The sequence below is a fragment of the Pagrus major genome, chromosome 19 (genome assembly GCF_040436345.1).
Source record: "Pagrus major chromosome 19, Pma_NU_1.0".
Lineage (NCBI taxonomy): Eukaryota > Metazoa > Chordata > Actinopteri > Spariformes > Sparidae > Pagrus > Pagrus major.
The window spans coordinates 17,294,108-17,312,125 of NC_133233.1; the positions used below are offsets into that span (position 1 = coordinate 17,294,108).

The 18,018-nt window shown below is 40.2% G+C and overlaps 2 protein-coding genes across 2 annotated transcripts; one reads left to right on the forward strand and one right to left on the reverse strand.

Moving 5' to 3' along the window:
* Window positions 1-6,017: 6,017 nt before the first annotated feature.
* On the reverse strand, window positions 6,018-8,693 carry rpl21 (ribosomal protein L21). Its single transcript, XM_073488401.1, has 6 exons — window positions 8,618-8,693; window positions 7,705-7,783; window positions 7,511-7,572; window positions 7,049-7,161; window positions 6,498-6,648; window positions 6,018-6,140 (listed from the first exon to the last, which is right to left on the reverse strand). The coding sequence occupies exons 2-6, from the start codon at window positions 7,769-7,771 to the stop codon at window positions 6,051-6,053; spliced, it is 483 nt and encodes a 160-aa protein (XP_073344502.1). The 5' UTR covers window positions 7,772-7,783; window positions 8,618-8,693; the 3' UTR covers window positions 6,018-6,050.
* Window positions 8,694-8,924: 231 nt separating this feature from the next.
* Window positions 8,925-17,547, forward strand: usp12a (ubiquitin specific peptidase 12a). Its single transcript, XM_073488400.1, has 9 exons — window positions 8,925-9,304; window positions 11,363-11,443; window positions 11,542-11,755; window positions 11,933-12,168; window positions 12,490-12,566; window positions 13,267-13,350; window positions 14,145-14,342; window positions 16,510-16,588; window positions 16,686-17,547. Exons 1-9 carry the CDS (start codon window positions 9,257-9,259, stop codon window positions 16,785-16,787), a joined length of 1,119 nt encoding a protein of 372 aa, XP_073344501.1. The 5' UTR covers window positions 8,925-9,256; the 3' UTR covers window positions 16,788-17,547.
* The last annotated feature ends 471 nt before the right edge of the window (window positions 17,548-18,018 follow it).

Sequence of the window (18,018 nt, forward strand, 5' to 3'; positions counted from 1 at the left end):
TTTAGGCCTCCTGGCTAAATGCTAATGTTAGCTAATATTAGCCACCACAAGCTACTCGTCATACCAGATCAAGTAGCCGAAGGCTTTTTAGTTGTTAGAAGAAGACTGTGCTATGTCTTCCTTTAAATTTCATAGTCTTACTTTAAATCAAGATAGGCCTAAATGCTGATACAAAGCAGAAATTCAAACATTAAAGCTTAGACCAAACTACAAAATGAACTTTTTTTTACTAGTTTAACACTAACGTTAACGATAAAATACCGGCAGCTGTGGTTGACAGAAATTTACCTGGAAAAATACTGTGGCAATGCATAAGATATTATGGTATGCTTTTTTGGCAATCGAAAATTTCAGTTGAGAACTGTTTTGTTAAATTACTATGAAAAAAACTGACATTGTAAGCCTTTTTACAGTAATTTACTCAACAGCTATAATATGAACCTGCTTACAGTAAACTATTTTAAAATCAACATATATTCTGTAAATTTAATAAAAGTCTTTTTCAGTGATAACACAGTACAACTGTATGACATATGGTTTTTTATTGCAAAGTTCAACTTTACAGTCAACAACTGCTTAAGGTAAACTACAAAAGAAATAGCAAACAAAGCCTTAAAAACAACTTGTGTCCATAGCGTATTGAATTGAGCAAGGATGTATTAGTTTGTTTATGAGTCAGCTTTTTAGTTTTGCTTTCAAAAGTCACACAGGCCAGCTTTAGAGAAAAAAGACGGAGTCTGACAATCCAACATCACTATCTTCTTGTCTAAACATTAGAGATCACCCTCTGCACCCATGCCATGCTCTCATGTGAAACCTTTGACTGACTTTTGTGAATAAGGCCTATTGAGAGCCTGTTGGGCGTTAACTTGGTGCCCTCCCACGCTTCAGGTAAGCATGCCTGGGTCAGTTGACACCGTTATCAGCCTCCTCCTCTTTTCATCCGGTCTTCCCCCACCTCCTCCACCTCTGCTGTCAGGTCCAGGATCAATACAGCTGGCCCAATATCCACATATATGACCATGCCTCCCCCTCCATCTCTGATAACCACACAAACTCTATCACCACACCTATCACACACAGAGATACAGCATGCACTCTGTTTGGCCTGCACTGGGTTTTCCCTGTGCCTTTTGTCAGAAACCTTCAGGCCTATCCCAAACACACACACATCATGTGGAAACACACTGTCACACCCACACTTGCATCACAGTCACAAATATTACTTCTAAGACCACTGAGGGCCTTTTTTCTTCACGATGTAGGAGAGTACGAGGGATGGTGAGATAAGGAGAAGGGAGTTTGAAGGGTTGGCTCAACCAACATTTTCAAACTCACGCCTTGTAGGATTTCTGAAAGACTTCACCACGATACAATGTAAATTAATGGAATGTCCTACGTTGTGCTTACAGCAAAATGGTGAAAGTATCTTTTTGCATTTATTCAGGTACTTTTCTAAGGTAGAATTCTGGGGTAATTTAATTTGATGTACTTCTATTCCACTTTATTCCAGAGGACAGTACTGCACTACATTCATGTTTTATGTCACAGTGATCAAATGTTGAAAATGTGGATCTAAATGACCTTCTGGGTAACTTCCTATCTTCAAACACTGTTCTGGGGACCTAATTCCCTGCTGAGGACGGCTTGTTTATAATGAAGATATTTCAAATAGTTTGTATTATTATTATATTAACATCGTAAAGATATTAACTCAAATTTCTTTTCCAAAACTACATAGTGCCCCTTTAAGTCAAGTATGATTTGAAGGACTTTTTTTTGTTTTAAGATATTTTTCTTACTAGTACTTCTTCCACAACAATTCTCTTCTTCTGACATTCTTGAAAAAAAGAAAGGTACTGGTAACCCTAGATTAGGGCTGTCCAAAGTAGGGGCCCAGGTTAATTCAGCCTGCAAGAGGTTTCTAGTAAGAAACAAAAAATGTATAATGATTATGTTGTTCTTTATTTTGTTAGTGAAGTGAGGTATAAGAAACACTCAGACACTACATTAGTAAAAAAAAAAACATCTTTAAATGTCTATGATCCCTAATTATTCTTCTTCATGAGAGTAACACTTTATGCAGGACGTCAGTCAATTAATGGATCCTACCATGTTGCATTTTCACAATACAATAAGTGCTCGCTTTTAGGCCGGGGCCCACCGTTAACTTTCGGTTCTGACCCTCCAAGGCAAAATGTTTAGACACCTCTGCTCTGGATAAACCACACAATACATTTTCAGGGACTATTTCTTTGGTAGACAATAACTCAAGACAAAGAAAGGTGGCACTGACGTCTGTGGAGGAACCAAAACAGTGTTTGGACAGTCCTTTGCTGTTGAAATGTTTCAATGCTTTGAGCACCACAAATGAAAATCTATTCATCTCCATTGGAGGCAGAAATCCCAGAATCAGGTATCTCATAACAGGGACTCAAGAATGGGCACAAAATGTGGCTAGTTAACATAAAAAACAAACATGTTTTTGTAGTTTTGGTGAACTTGCCCTTTAATAGAATGACGTAGTAAGGCTGATAATTCTCTAAGTTTTTAATTTTGTGCAACATTAACACACACAACTCCTCTTGGACCGAGCCGTGTCCAATGATCTACTGTTTGTGGTTAATATGTAACGGCGTGAGTCGATACGGCTGCTCTGAGCTGCAGGCTGAGCTGTCAGACTCAATCTGTGTGTGTCAAACGTGTGTGATTAAGGAGTTCATAGTGCTCCACAGCTTGTATCCACAAGCCCCGTCTTTCTGCCCCCCTCCCTCCCTCTCGCTTGCTTTCTCTCTCCTTCTCTGTTTACTTTATGTTCCTTCAATCAGTAACTTCCATGAGTCAGTGCCACACATGACACTGTGGTGTATCTGTGAGAACACACACACACACACACAAAGGACTTACTGTAGATGTATAGGGTGGTTTAATATCATTATGCAGTATGGAATCATAATGGAATAGAAAAATAACAATCGGGGGAGAAAAGAAGTAGAAATGCCTGATAAATTATTTCAAATTCATAGTAAGTGATCAAATGTGGGAAAATATACAAAAACTTAGAGGCATATTCACCTTATCTAGATACTACAAGAAAAATCCAGGCCCTCGCAGATCAATACCAAGGGCTTTGGCTGCCATCCGGCTCATTGATTGATTGCATTTTATTTCTCCATCTGTTTTTCCTGGTTTCCCCTCTTCAGGTTGTTGGATACTTATTACTCTGTCCTGATAAGACTTGGTCAGAATTCCCTGACCTCAGGCCTGCAGGGTTATGAGGGTGAAGAAAGACAACCTCTGCAGGTTTGTCTCAACACCATTTTCCAAAAGATTACTACATTCATTTTGTGTATATTTACTTCCTAAAAATAAAAATAAGGGAGATTTCTTCTACTTCCACAGAAATTAAATATAATTCTCGAACTAATTCAGTCTCGTTCTTTCCCCCTCTCTCTCTCTCTCTCTCTCTCTCACACACACACACACACACACACACTCACACTTCATCCTGTCAGCTGCTGGCCCTATCTCCGTAAACTGCTGCTAATTCGTGTAAATATTGGGTAAAGTACTGAGCTGCGTTGAGATAACCTATTTGTCACATAACCAGCCAGCCATTCAGCCTCCACTGATTAAACAGCACACACATCAAGTGGTCCACACACACACACACACACGCACACACACAAACACACACTGTGCTGCAAAATCATAGCAAGAAAACAAGTATAATAAAAAACAAAAACAATAATGTACTTTTTGGTTTCGGTTGGTTATTGTTAAATGGTGAACCACTATAAATGAGCACATTTTAAATTATATTAAATTCATCCACTCATTCAGAAAAAAGCAGATAAAAAGGTTACAACGAAGGCGCTGCTTTAAACAGTTAATTGCAGCAATGACACAGATAATGTACAGTTACATATCATTACAGAGTGGTATGCTATACTTGTGGATTATGCGTGTTTAGAATGACAATTTTGACTAGTTAAAGGTGCAATATGTAGGAACAATTTAAGAGCAATGAGATAGGTACGGGCTCGGCATCAAAACTGATATTTCTTCGCATTCTGTTTTAATGTTTGTTAATTTCTGAATGTTTAAAACTAAATAACATATTGCACCTCTTAAAGTATGATGATAAAAAATTGCTTTTCTCACTTTTCAAACTGTCAAATCTCAATTTTGGATTATAAAAACCTACAGCTAACAAGTCATGATAAAAAAAATAACATTTTTAATAGCCTCTATTATCCTGCTGCATTTCATTATCCCTTGCACTGAAAAGCACTTCTCCTCATTTAAAGTGCTTTGCAAATAAAAAAGTTTATTCCCACAACACGCCCCTATGTAGAGGTGGTAAGGGAAAATTAAAGTCCTCAGGGGAAAACTGCTGAATCATTGTCTGCTCAACACACAAACGTATGTCAACTACAGTTTTGACAAGTCAAAGGTAAACCGTATCTATGGTTAAAATGGTGCCCAATCAAAATATCAATGAAAATTCAATAAAGCACAAATTTAATACTCTTTAATTCTACTAACATCTTAGTTTGGTTTTGTACAGTAAGTCTGCTTCTGTACAGCTGAGGGGCCAAGTGTTTGTAACAAGCTTAACACATATTATGGTGCACACTGCCACCTACTGCACTACCTGTGACATGATCCACTACAGTAATGGGGCTAATTTATGCCTTATATCTTATACTGGGGCTGAGTTGCACTGATCCAACATGCCACTCGTGCACTGGAGTCCATTTGTAGTTAACCCATTAATATTGAGTATAATTTCCACTTTAAGTAGTTTTAAGGTTGGAGGGGGAAAAGGGGGGTTATTCCACTGTCTGACTGATATATGTATGATGTTGACTCAGTGACAAACTGTTTTTATTGATGCCCTGTTCGATAAAGAGACCATTTGTCTCATACATGATTTTCTAAACATTTTTCTCTATAATTCTGGCTAATGTGCAACATGTTATGGGGGAAAAAAACAAAATATGTAGCTCAGTGGGTTTGCGATAACTGCCCCCAGTGGTAGGTGGGATTCAGAGGTTTAAATGAAAGTTGTCCAAACTATGGACACTATAAATGCTGATATAGCTTAACTGGACAGTTCCAAATGTCCTAAATTACCACACAGGTGTTTTCAATTATTATATTCGACAAGACCAATACTGAGGTTAAAACTGGTCAGTTATTCTGAGCTTTACAAGTGATCAATCTCAGTGTAGCAAACTAGAATGACTAAAATGTCCTTTCACAAATACACCAAGAGATAATTGTATTTAAATACCTACATAGTGACAAGGACGTTCTTAATATTCTTGTCCTTTGTGGTGCAGTTGCGAGGTCTCAAAATTCCCGGGTGACTTTGTTTTCATCTTCATACGTCAGTTTAAGATGACATGCAAAGATATTGTGGTCTAAACTTCAATAATTGAGTGAAAACACGTTCTTGTACATCATGTGTAGCGACCATGCAGACACTGCACCTAATTGGCTTCACAGGCCAGCAGTTTCTTGGTGCTTGGTAAGCTGAACACCAACACCTTGAACTACAGCAGCTTGATAAGATTGAGCCATAATTGCTTTTATTGTTAAGACCTGTGCTTTTCCTAGATAAAAATCTCTTTAGTGGAAAACACCTATGTGGTTATCATACAGATGGAAGATACCCGTTCAGAACACATGCAACAGGTTAAAATCTATACAAATGAGGTCTAATGAGGAAAATCAAGTGAATGCAGGGCTTTAATTGCTGATATCCAGAGAATAGGATGCTAACTGACAGTGCAAATATGATAAAACTTGTTTATCTGACAGGTGAAGGTGTGAAGATATGAAATGCTTGTGACATGTGTGCCAGTCACTCTCAGATCGCCGGTGAAATGTAAAAGTGCGTTTGGTTTCATTGAGAAATCAAAGGAGGAGGATCATCACCGAGCGACAGCACATCATGACACTCAAACATTATTCAAAATGTGTGAACAGAAGGCAACATGACGAGCAGCGTGTGTACAAATATTTTTATTTTATTGAGCTCTTTATGCCATGAACTCGTAGGGGATGGGCTCAAGCAGCTGTGGCACGTTCTTCTTGGTGCTGACGAAGTGAGCGTCACGGGGAGGAGCAGGCTGTATGAACAAGAAAGAGGGATTATTAGGTGATTAAATAATCAACCATAAAGAAAAATGACCAAAAAAATAAAGATTTAAACAAGCAGAATATTTTTGTTGCAAATGGAGTTACAGCTTTGCTTCTTGGGACTTAAAATGTCTAAACTGTTAAGACTATTTCATACCTAAAAAATCTTAATGGATTTCATTCACATTGACTGAAACAAAAGGTGTCTAGCTAATGTCTCAGGCACTGAATGACTTCTTTTGCAAAACACGGTTTTAATCAGGGCGACCTGAAGATTTTCTGTCTGTTTTTAACACTTCAAAATACCTACAATAAAAAGAAAACAAGTCATTTAAATCATTTCATACCTGACGCTTCAGTTCCACCCAGCTGCCCTTCTGCTTGGCCTCCATCTTCTTGGCCTCGTTCTCCTTGACGCGCTGCAGGAAACTGTCCCTGCTCTTTGAGTGCTTCACATGCTCAATGCGCACGTTAATCCTCTTGGCCAGGATCTTGCCCCTGCGAGAGCAAAAAACATAAACAGGTTCATATCAAACACGTATCGCAACAAATGTCCAGGTAGCTTATCAAAAGTCAAAATAATGTTTCAATATCTGCACTTCTCTGCTGTCTCCTCAGTGCAACCTCAGGTCAAACAGGAGTTAGACTGGGGTGCTTAAGGATGAAATACTTTCCCCCACGTGAATGACCACTCAGGACATAAAGAGCCCTGGTGGCAAAGTGAAGATGGGGTCACACCCCCCACTTTAGGTGAAGTGTAAGAGCAAGCACACACCAAAATATTGAAGCCAGAACAATGACTATTGAAGGATTGTTAGGAAGTGTGTCCTTTGGTGTGTGCCAGGCCAAAGATTACACATTTAGATATGTCCCTACATAAATGCCACTTCCTACTTACTTGACCTGCTTGTTGACAATGATGCCGACAGCATGTTGGGTTACGTTGTAGACGCGTCCTGTCTTGCCATGGTAGCACTTGTGAGGCATTCCTTTTTGAACAGTACCCGTGCCCTGAAAAGAAATCACATGCATCAATGTGTATATACACCACAACAACAAAGTTTCCTTTTTACCATATCAATATTTTTGACAACACTACAACTCATAATTGCCCAGCATTTGCTCTTATTTGTTAAGTTCCACTATGACCTCAGGTAAAAATATTGGTATCGGTTGACTACGACTTAAATTACTACAATGCAACACAATGTGTTTCCTGAAAATGTTAAATGCTTGCACATCTAAAATCATGCTATTCGATGTACGCATGTTTGCCAATTATCAATCCTGCTTACATCATTGCAGTTTGACTTAATGATCACCAAAATAAGGATACTAGTCAACATGTGCTCTGTCTTACCTTGATGTCAACAATGTCACCCTTCCTGTAGATGCGCATGTATGTGGACAGAGGAATCGGGCCTGTGAAGTAAATGAAGCAGATTAATTCATGTTTTGCATGGCTTTGACAACGGTTCTATGCTGTATAAAACAGTTTTCTACACAAAAATTGATTAAAGCTCGCTCTGATAGTTGATGGATGATATTACTCACCATGTTTGCGGAACTGCCTGCTAAACATGTACCTCGTCCCCCTCCTCTTGCCTCTGGTGTTCGTCATGATGCCTGATTACTGAGAGAAATAAAATTCAGTTAGTCGTGACAGAGCCTGGAGATTTTCTACCAATGTAAATATACCATGTCTTTAATGAAACATGACAAAATGAATCTGCTATATTTTCATCTCAGTGCACTATATCATAATGTGAATTCAGAGGAACTTTCATTTTCATAAATTATACACAAATTGCTGTATGGATTGCAACAAGATGGATGTTAAAATATTCCCATTTACACTAGATGGATACACCGTGTCAACCCATACACGCCAACAGAAGTAGCTGTCACAGGCTAAATCTTAGCTCATTGCGTCTACATAACTGATCCAAGTGAGTGACAACAATAAATGTTAGATATATCCCCAAGGCACGCACATAAGAATAAAGACAAGGCTGTTTTTTGATGGATCCAATTCAGCAGAATCTAACAAAGCTGCCGATTTCGATGAAGGAACATGCTATAGTATAGGCTAGCATTATATAAATACCAAGCGCAGGTTCCTCTACATTGTAAGGCAGCACCACATCAGCAATTTAACAATGGGAAAAACGACCTTATATCGACGAAAAATGTCGTGTTAAGTTGCATTACAGCCGTGAACAGAGTGTTCAGAGGAAAAACACGGTTTCTACTAAACGTTTCACTGCCTGCTAGGCCCACATGGAGAGCCACGCTGCTGATCTTGCTCACACTGAACGGATATTATTAGTCTATTGAACGTTTTTCCAGGCTATATTAACCCGCATCGGTGTACAGCAAGAACTGCGATGAGTATATGCATGTAATTGTGTACGAATTATACGATAATAAAGTAGAAAATAACATTTTAACACGGAGAGGATCTTACCCCCGGTCTATACAAGATGGCGGGTACGGCGGAAAGAGAGATCTGTGGACCCCAAACTCCGCCTTGTGAAGTAGAATAGAGGCAGGCCGCGAAATTGCCTGAACAAAAAGAATTGTGACGCTAAAGGCCAGCAGATCTAGAATCAGCTCGTGCAGATATTACATAGACTCTCTTTAGTTTTTGTTTTTGTTTTGTTTTGTCTGTTTTTTGCGCTTACATTTCTTTGTTCGTTCACATCTAAACAAATGTTAGGGTTTGTACGATGCTCCAAACTGTTATATCACCCTCGGAGTCTGTGGTGATACGCATGCGCAAAACTAGAGCACGACAAACCTTTAAAGTGTTGACGCAATGGACAGTTTACCTTGAGAGATATTTTGACATTACCCAATTTGGCTTTGACAAATGCGCCTCTCTCTGAATTTGAGTGTTGCACTCATAGGCAAAAGAGTGGCGATCATCTTAATCGACCTCGACTAAACGAAGACGGAAGTAGTGACCAGGGAATGCTCTCATTTTCTTCTTGAGCGGTTGGACTTTCTGTCGCGAGCTCAGCAGAATCGCCTGCCTGCTCTCACGAGGGGAGCCAGCCCAGTCTTGTCAGCGCGCGGCTGTGTGGTGGAAGATGGCGCTAGCCGAATGGAAATCCTAATGACAGTCTCCAAATTTGCCTCTTTTTGTACCATGGTGAGTGCACGGCAGTCTTTTACTGGCATTAGTCGGGCTATTGGGTGATAAGGAAACCGTGGCTGCGCTGTTATTGGCTTTTCAACCGTTGAATTAGAAATGAAAGCAGTTAATTCTGGTGTCCGTGCTAGCCAAGCAGTTTTCCGACCATAGCAAAGCAGCAGCCACCCACTGCTTTCTCCGCTCTGCTCCTCTTGCTAACGCCTGTAGATGGACACACTCTAACGCTGACTTCGTTTCAACTCGTATCTTGCCGACTTATCGGGTTAATATTTATCACAGCTTCTCTGAGCACGGTGACAGTGCACCTGCCGCAGCTGGGATTGTCAGCTAACTAGCTAACGTGAAGGTAACTAAAGCTAAAGCAGTGTTGCAGCTGACCAACAACTGGACCACAGCTGGATAATGGATGACTTCAGAGACAGAGAGACGATTAATCTGCAGTATGTGTATGTAACTTAAACTGTGGGAAAGGCTAAGTAGGCGTGTTGGCCTTTGACAAACTACCAGATCTTATTAACGCAGGCAATGACGACATGGTTTATCATTAGCTGCGCAGTTGTGGACCCGTTCCAGGTGCACGTCCACTCTGCACAGTTTTCTGCTGTATACACTACTATTGCAACCTGCTCTAGTAATCCATGCATAATCATGCTACAGGGCTATGCGTTTCCCAAAACAAGCACCGACTGCTGTGCTAACTTTAAACAGCTCTGCGCTGCGATATTTTCTATTCTGATACGTGTCATTTTTGTCATCTCAGACGAGTTTTACCTTCCAAAAGCCTTTTGGCAACATTAACGTTACTGTCAGTTTAAAATGCTGCATGCTTTTAGTTGTAATGACATAAAAGGGCAGAGTGGAGATACTAGGGGAAATGTTTAGTCTTGATGTTTGTAAGTAGATATTAACAGCTGACATTGGCCTATCGCAGATGTATTGGTATCAGCAAAATGTTACCCAATGTGAGCTGAAAACTTATCAGGATACTTTTTATAATTATTAATTCCCAATGGAATTAACTGTTTCAGTACACTGGTGTTATTTTAGACAATTAAGTTTATTGTTTTTATTGTAAATTATCCTGTAAGACATAGGACAATATGGAAATTTCAGGTCGATTATCCTATCCAATATCATTTTGATTCACAATATTATCCCGATGATCATCCCAATGTTCTTAAAAAATTAAAACTAAAATTGCACATAAACATACTGGAATCAATTTAATCTTACATTTTGTTAGGAAACAAATAATAGGACACACATCTTTTTTTTTTTAGTGAAAAACAAATAATCTTATATAAGTAATCAAAAATCATAGGGTCATCCTGTACAAATGACGGTAAATAAATGGTGGTAACCTCACTCCCCTGTCATTTTTTGTTGTTGTTTGGAATCCGCCCTATTTATACACACTTGATCTAACTTGTTTTTGTGTGAGATACAATGTGCAAGCCATGCCCTCCAGCCACGGTGACAAGTTTAGGCAATTCGAATGAAATCAGGATACCAATCAAGAAATGGACGTCAGCAAGCTAAACAGCTTTTTCAAGTCATTCATGTTAAGATATTTACTATTATCTCAATTCACAATCATCCCGATGATGAAAATCCGCCACAATCAACTCATAGTGAACCATTTTATCGTCCCATCCCTTGTATTCAGCCTCTATTCATATCCTTGACACAACTGTTTGATAACTGAATCTGAGGGTTCATTGCAAAGAAATGTGTATATCGGGCGATATATTGATATATGAATTTTTTACTTGTTAATATTGGTGTCCGCTTTGGCCCCAAAGAGTATCAGTCGAATGCTATTAAGGACCTTTAGACCTATTTAGTTAAAGACCTTTGTTAGGCAATGATGATGAAGGTCTGGTACTGAAACGTGAGAAATACATATATTTTTGCAATTAAAGGCAGTGTGAGGGAGTTTGCTTGCAACTTTTGGTCTGCTCATCGCTCTCCTATGCACCTGGCTCATGAAATAGATGTGCAAAGTATTTGTTTTGTTTAATAAAGTAAGAGTTTTTCGGCTTTGTGCATTTACAGGGCGCCAATGCCTCTGCACTGGAGAAAGAGATTGGATCCGAGCAGTTTCCGGTCAATGAGCACTACTTTGGCCTGGTCAACGTAAGTGAATATTACACTGTGCAGATGCAGTGTTTTGAATACATCTCCACTTGACTCGTACTCACACCGATTCTACTCTATGCCATATGTGATTTTAGTTCGGGAACACCTGCTACTGCAACTCGGTGCTGCAGGCTCTGTACTTCTGCCGACCGTTTCGGGAGAAGATCTTGGCGTATCGCAGTCAGCCTCGGCGGAAGGAGAACCTGCTCACCTGCCTTGCAGACCTGTTCCACAGTATTGCCAACCAGAAGAGGAAAGTGGGTGTCATACCACCCAAGAAGTTCATCACACGGCTACGCAAGGAGAATGGTAAGGGCAAACTGATAAACAAAGGAAGAAAATAAGCTAAAGCACAATGTCACATCATCGCTTATCAACTGTTTTAAAATTCCTTACACTCTTGTTTCTCCTTGTTGGCTGCATGCAAGACCCTGAAGTACCTGCCAAACATGTTGGACTCCAAAGTCTCTGTCCTTTCTTCCTCAGAGCTATTTGACAACTACATGCAGCAGGATGCCCACGAGTTCCTGAACTACCTGCTCAACACCATCGCAGATCTGCTTCAGGAGGAGAGGAAGCAGGAGAAGACCAATGGCCGCCTTGCCAACGGCACATTGGACTCTCAGAACAACAACAGCAACGCCACACCTGCTCCCACCTGGGTCCATGAGATCTTCCAAGGCACTCTGACCAATGAGACACGCTGCCTCACCTGTGAAACGGTACAAGGAGGAAGTTTAAGTAGCTTCAACCATGTGTGACCAGAGTCGTGTTTAAACATGTTTTCATTCAAGCAGTCCTGCTGTTGAGTTCAGGGATTAGTAAACTTGAAGTTTAGGTTGTGTCAGTCCGTGTGCAAACAATGTTTTATGTAAATACACTAGAATGGCTAACGGAAGGATTTTTACTGCCTTATGGCCACAGCCCTTGCACCATAACAGGAAGTTATTATTAGAATATTCCAAGCTAATCATACAGACACATTTGTCTGGCACTTGGGTTTAGTTGCTTTTATCTTATTTTTATGTCCCTTTTCTTTTCAGATAAGCAGCAAAGATGAGGACTTTCTGGACCTTTCTGTGGATGTAGAACAGAATACCTCCATCACACACTGCCTCAGGTAAATTAACCGCATGCAGGATAAACGGAGCTGCACCTGGCTTTGAGAAAGCAGGATTAGTAGTTGATTGACAGAAAATGAATTGGAAACAATGCAAAACATTTGATGGTTCCAGCTTGTCAAAAGTGAGGATTTACTGCAGTTTTTTTGTTTGACATTGTAGTGAACTGACTTTCTTTGAGTTTTGGGCTATTGGTTATATTAAAAAAACAACTTGAAGACATTAAAATTAGCTTTTGGATGGAGTTAGGTAAGTGAGAATATAGTTCCAAAATGTTGAAGCCACACATTGGAAAAAATACAAAAATTAACAAATGTTTCAAATTATGGAGCTATTAACTGTTGACTGGCTGACTTTGGGGTTTACTTGTTTTGAGCATGTAACACAAAGTAGTAACACTTTTAGAGGTTGCAACTGAGGTTATTGTTGTAAAGTGTTCTTTTGCTGAAAAGAAACCAGCATAAAGTGCTTTTATCAGGTGATGTTTGTATTCGGCTGCAGGCTTTTCAAGGATCCATGGAAAAACGCTTTTTTTCCTGCATGACTATTTAAGGAGGGCGTATTGACAAATACACTCTGTGCTGTGTCCTTCACCAAACTGCATGAGGAGGATGTAGTGTTTTAAAATTAGATTATTCATTTATAAAAATGGATATCAAATTGTATATTGACTGATTTTGTCCTCATGGTTTCTCTCAGAGGTTTCAGTAACACAGAGACACTGTGCAGTGAGTACAAATACTACTGTGAAGAATGTAGAAGCAAGCAGGAGGCACACAAGAGGTCAGTATACAGTTAAAGAACAGATTCTGCAGGTGAACTGTGTAATTGTGATTTTGGGCTATCTTTCTTCCATAACATGTCTTCTTTCAGACCAGACCAGAAAACCAAAAAACATATGTAGTTGTTTATTTTAGTTCAGATTTCTGTTCTGGAAACATAAGCAAATTAGCACAAACAGCATCATTTTTGTATTATAGTATCGAAAACTTGTAGTACAAAAAAACAAACTATTCACCATTTCTTGTCTTAAATGCATAGGATCTGACAGTACATATCTTTTAAAGGCAGTTTTCTCAAAATGAGTTCTCTCTCATACTACATAAATCTCCAAGTCAGTAGCACTGACATACACCAAACAAGTTTTATTAATTGTGAAGGTTCATATATCATTCATAGCCTGATTCGTAGAACATTTTATTCCTAAAAACACAGAAAAACAGGATTTTTGGCTTGACTGTTGACTGTATTGTGATTTAAAAGCGATCATAAATCCCCTCAATAAAAAAACATTGACTATAATTATGAACCTGGATTTCTCTGATGTTGAGATTTCTGCTGGAAATGAATGCAAATGAGCACATCTCATTAGACCATGCCTTGTTTGCATATTCTAACATAGGATTTCAGAAAACTTGAAATTCAAAAAAGAATTGTCTTAATATAAGTAATCAGTTTTTATCTTATTTACCTGTTGTATCTCCCCGTAATTTGTGTGTTTTAGATGTGTGTTAATGCATTTCTGTGTGTGGTTTGGGATGTAGAAATTGTGTCTGACTCTAATGTTTGTGACGTAGGATGCGTGTAAAGAAACTGCCAATGATCTTGGCTTTGCACCTGAAGCGCTTTAAGTACATGGAGCAGCTGCAGCGCTACACCAAGTTGTCCTATCGCGTCGTCTTCCCCCTGGAGCTCCGCCTGTTCAACACCTCTGGGGACGCCACCAATCCTGAGAGGCTCTACGACCTGGTCGCTGTGGTGGTGCATTGTGGGAGGTGTGTAGGTGCAAACACACAGCCAGAATACAACACCTTATAACCGTCTCCACAGCAACCAGAGACGGGCAGACCAATGATTGTTCTAATAATAAAATACATTTGAACCTGTTGGCATTAGATTTAAGGTATATTAGAATTTATACCACATCAGGAGAAAACCCAGACCCTCGTCTATCATTGTTCCGCTGTGCTGTACTTTCTCTCTCAGCGCCGGCTTTGACCCAGTGTGAGTGGGAGTTTGTCTGTCTGTGTTTATACAAGGTGTTCCCTGCCTTCCACACAGTGCACGCTGAAATAAACTCCAGCCCTTCACGGCTCAGAGCAGAAATAATTAATTAAACAAAGTATATTTTAAAGGTCAAACATATCTGGAGTCGGGAAAGTGAGTCAGGAGTCCTACTGAAGTAAATTATCTGTCTAAGTCCACTCCCTTTGAGCTTAGCTCTCTTTTCAGCTCCCTGTTGCCACGGTTATTTTCAGAGCAGGGCGATTAATGTCATGATTTGAGGCTATATATCGTCTGGGATTTCAGCTAACATTAAGTCATGATAGCGCTTAATTCATACGGTTTATTATTACTGCTTCAACTGAGTGAGATTAGCAGATTTCTGTCAACATATCCACACTACAGGGCATGAGACAGTGTACTCGGACGGCAATATTACATGCATCCTTGTAAGTCTTTGAGATAGTCTTAAATTAGATTTTTTGAGGTCTCATTAGCAAGAAATATTTTATCTAGTTTTGTTTATCCATCTTTTTTGTCGAAATGAATCCACATTTCTGTTTGTACAACACCTTTAGACCTATTACGTAACCACATTCATCTTTTTACTTCATACCTGCATTGACCTGTTGACAAAATGTAGATCAACTTAACTCACTCTAATAACCATAATCCCATTTACAATCTACCTCTGCTACTTTACCTCTAATCATACCTGCAATGCTTGAATAAGAAAAAGATGATTTGTCCAAAAAATATCTTCAAGGTTCTAAAAAGCATTAAATTGAAGTGTCTGATAGCTGTAGACATCGTGTTTAAAAGCTTTGGAGTAGAGTCATCTTGGTTGCATCACCAGTTACAATGCCGGCTGCCGACCTTCGTTGAATATCACTTCCATTTCCTCTTTCCCCTCTTTTTCCTGTTTGTGTCCACTTTCATTTGTACAATTACATTAAAAAAGCTATCTCCTCAAGAGAGCTCCAGATAACATTTCATGTAAAGGAAAGATCGAGAAGTACAGTAACAAGAATGTGGCTGCATCCAAATGTCCAGACTTCCCTGCTCTTGCAGACTCATGGACTTTGTAGGAGAGTTTGTGGGGAAACCCACAATTCTTCCAGTCTGTAAGGGGCCTTAAGCAGACTTTCTGCAGACTTCCAGGGAATCCACTTGAGGTGCGGACTTCACTGATTACATTGACCAACAACTCATTGCAATATGGACGTAACCTTGTACTTTTTCCAATTGCCGACAGAATAAACAATAATAAGTGGGGAACTTCTGTGTTCTGCTGGAAGCTGGTCGTTTATGTTAGAGGACTCATAACATTAGCTACTCTTGCTCTCTGTTAGTGGAACGGAGAGACGCACTCGAGAATGTGCATTAAGTCACATCCTTTCGACCGTCACGGAAAATCTGACCCGAGGTTAGCAGAGTCTATTATCATGAGGTTGACGTCACACCACAGTATTGAGTGGTTAAGGCCTCCATGTTGGAATAGAAGAAATCCAGTCAACTAAACTTAGTCTAGTTACTTCTCCTCACTAAGCGCATGTTAACTACGACTGCAAACACAGATTCAGTGACATTTTGACTGTAAATATGTGTCAATATTGCCAGGCTAAACTAGTCAGAGTCTAATATTGGTCTTACGTGATCACATTCATTCTAATTTCAACATGTTTGGTTCACAGCTGCACAGATGTTTTGTTTTATTTATGGCCCTGCACACCCACACAGACACATCAGATGCTCAGGAATAACTTGGGTGGAGCTAAGCAGGAATCACTTGAGGTCACCAAACTTCATGAACAGATTTAAATGTTCAAGATGCGACTGCTGTGTTTACGCAGCACGCGTTCCTTCAAGGAGTCTGATTCAGAAAAATAAGTGAAATTTTACTCTGTAGCGCTCATTTTGTTTGCTGTGTCTTTTCAGTGGTCCAAACAGGGGTCACTACATCGCCATTGTGAAAAGCCACGACTTCTGGTTGCTGTTTGATGATGATATTGTAGAGGTAAGTGTGTTCATCTGTATGTACATTTGATTTAGTTTTCACAGTAACTTGTATTTGTTTCTAACCCTACTGTGTGTCGTCTGTCTTGTTCTTGTAGAAAATCGATGCACAGGCCATAGAGGAGTTCTACGGTCTGACTTCTGAAATCTCCAAGAACTCTGAGTCAGGCTACATCCTCTTTTACCAGTCCAGAGACTGAATGTGGAGGCAAGCGTTTCGCCACAGAAACCGGGAGAAATGCTCTGTTCCCCGTCTTCGCGGGGAGCAGCGGACCATTAACACGCCACATCAGCTCGCGTGTGTGCCGGAACAGCTGTAATTCATACTCGTGCTTTTTACGCACTCAGCGCTGCAGCTCAGCCGTGGAAACCCCCCCTCCTTCCCTTAACATACCAGCTGCCCCTTACTTCCTGCTCCCTCTCATCCCCTTAACTTTGGCTGGACCCTGCTGCCGGGACAATGAGACGATAATGAATGAAAACTGTGTCAAGATTGTTTTTAAAAAAAGACATTGAATGAGGGTTGTACAGATGTTGGTTGGTCGTATGAGTGGCGTATTTAGTTTTTGCCTTGGGTGTGGGGTTGAATGGGTATTTAATAATTCATATGATGTAATATTGGCCTGGTGTCATTACCCCTCACACTGTTTGTTTTTCTGCACTGGGGTTTATTGAGTGGATCATGTTTTTGATCATGGGTGTAAAGGAGGATGGGTGGGGGGTGACACTGGGTTGTATATTTCTACAGTGTACAGGATGGTATTTGTATAAATATAACGAGAAGATAATATTATCATTGGAAAATGTTAGACCTTGAGAAGATGTATTAACACTATGGTGCACTTTTGATACCGTTTTGTAGGTGTTGGCAAGTTTAATGTGAGGGTTTGCTTAAAAAGGCCTGTTGTGAAGCGATTATTTTCTGTTTTAAAGAAAAAGAAATAAAGCCAGTAAGATTGAGGCAGGGTGTGCTCTCTTTTCTGTGTCCCACAGGTGCGCACTGATGACTCATAGAGCTCAACATCGCCCCTTAGCGGTGCCACCTGGTAGCTGCTCTCTCCCACTGCAACAGGAGCTATTTTTAATCCATTCAGAGCTTAAAGGCAGGTGCTGTGGGAAAAAAAACGCCCACGCACGCAGCCGACATAACGCTTGGTCAGCTCAGCGTGGCCACATAAATGCACATCAACAAGCCACCCATCAGTCCCCCCTCATCAGCAGGGGTGTCTTGGGAGGCAATGCTGCAGGGATGGAGAGATTAGGTAGAGAAGATGGAGGACAGGGGAGGAGGGGGGAGAGGCTGGTGACACACATCAGGGTTGCTGTTAATAGCACAGACGGGACAGGAATAGCAGGGCGTCGCAGGAGGAGAGCGAGTCTCTGCATCCAGCATCTTCATATCTGAAACCCGAGTCGAGCTGCACGAAAATC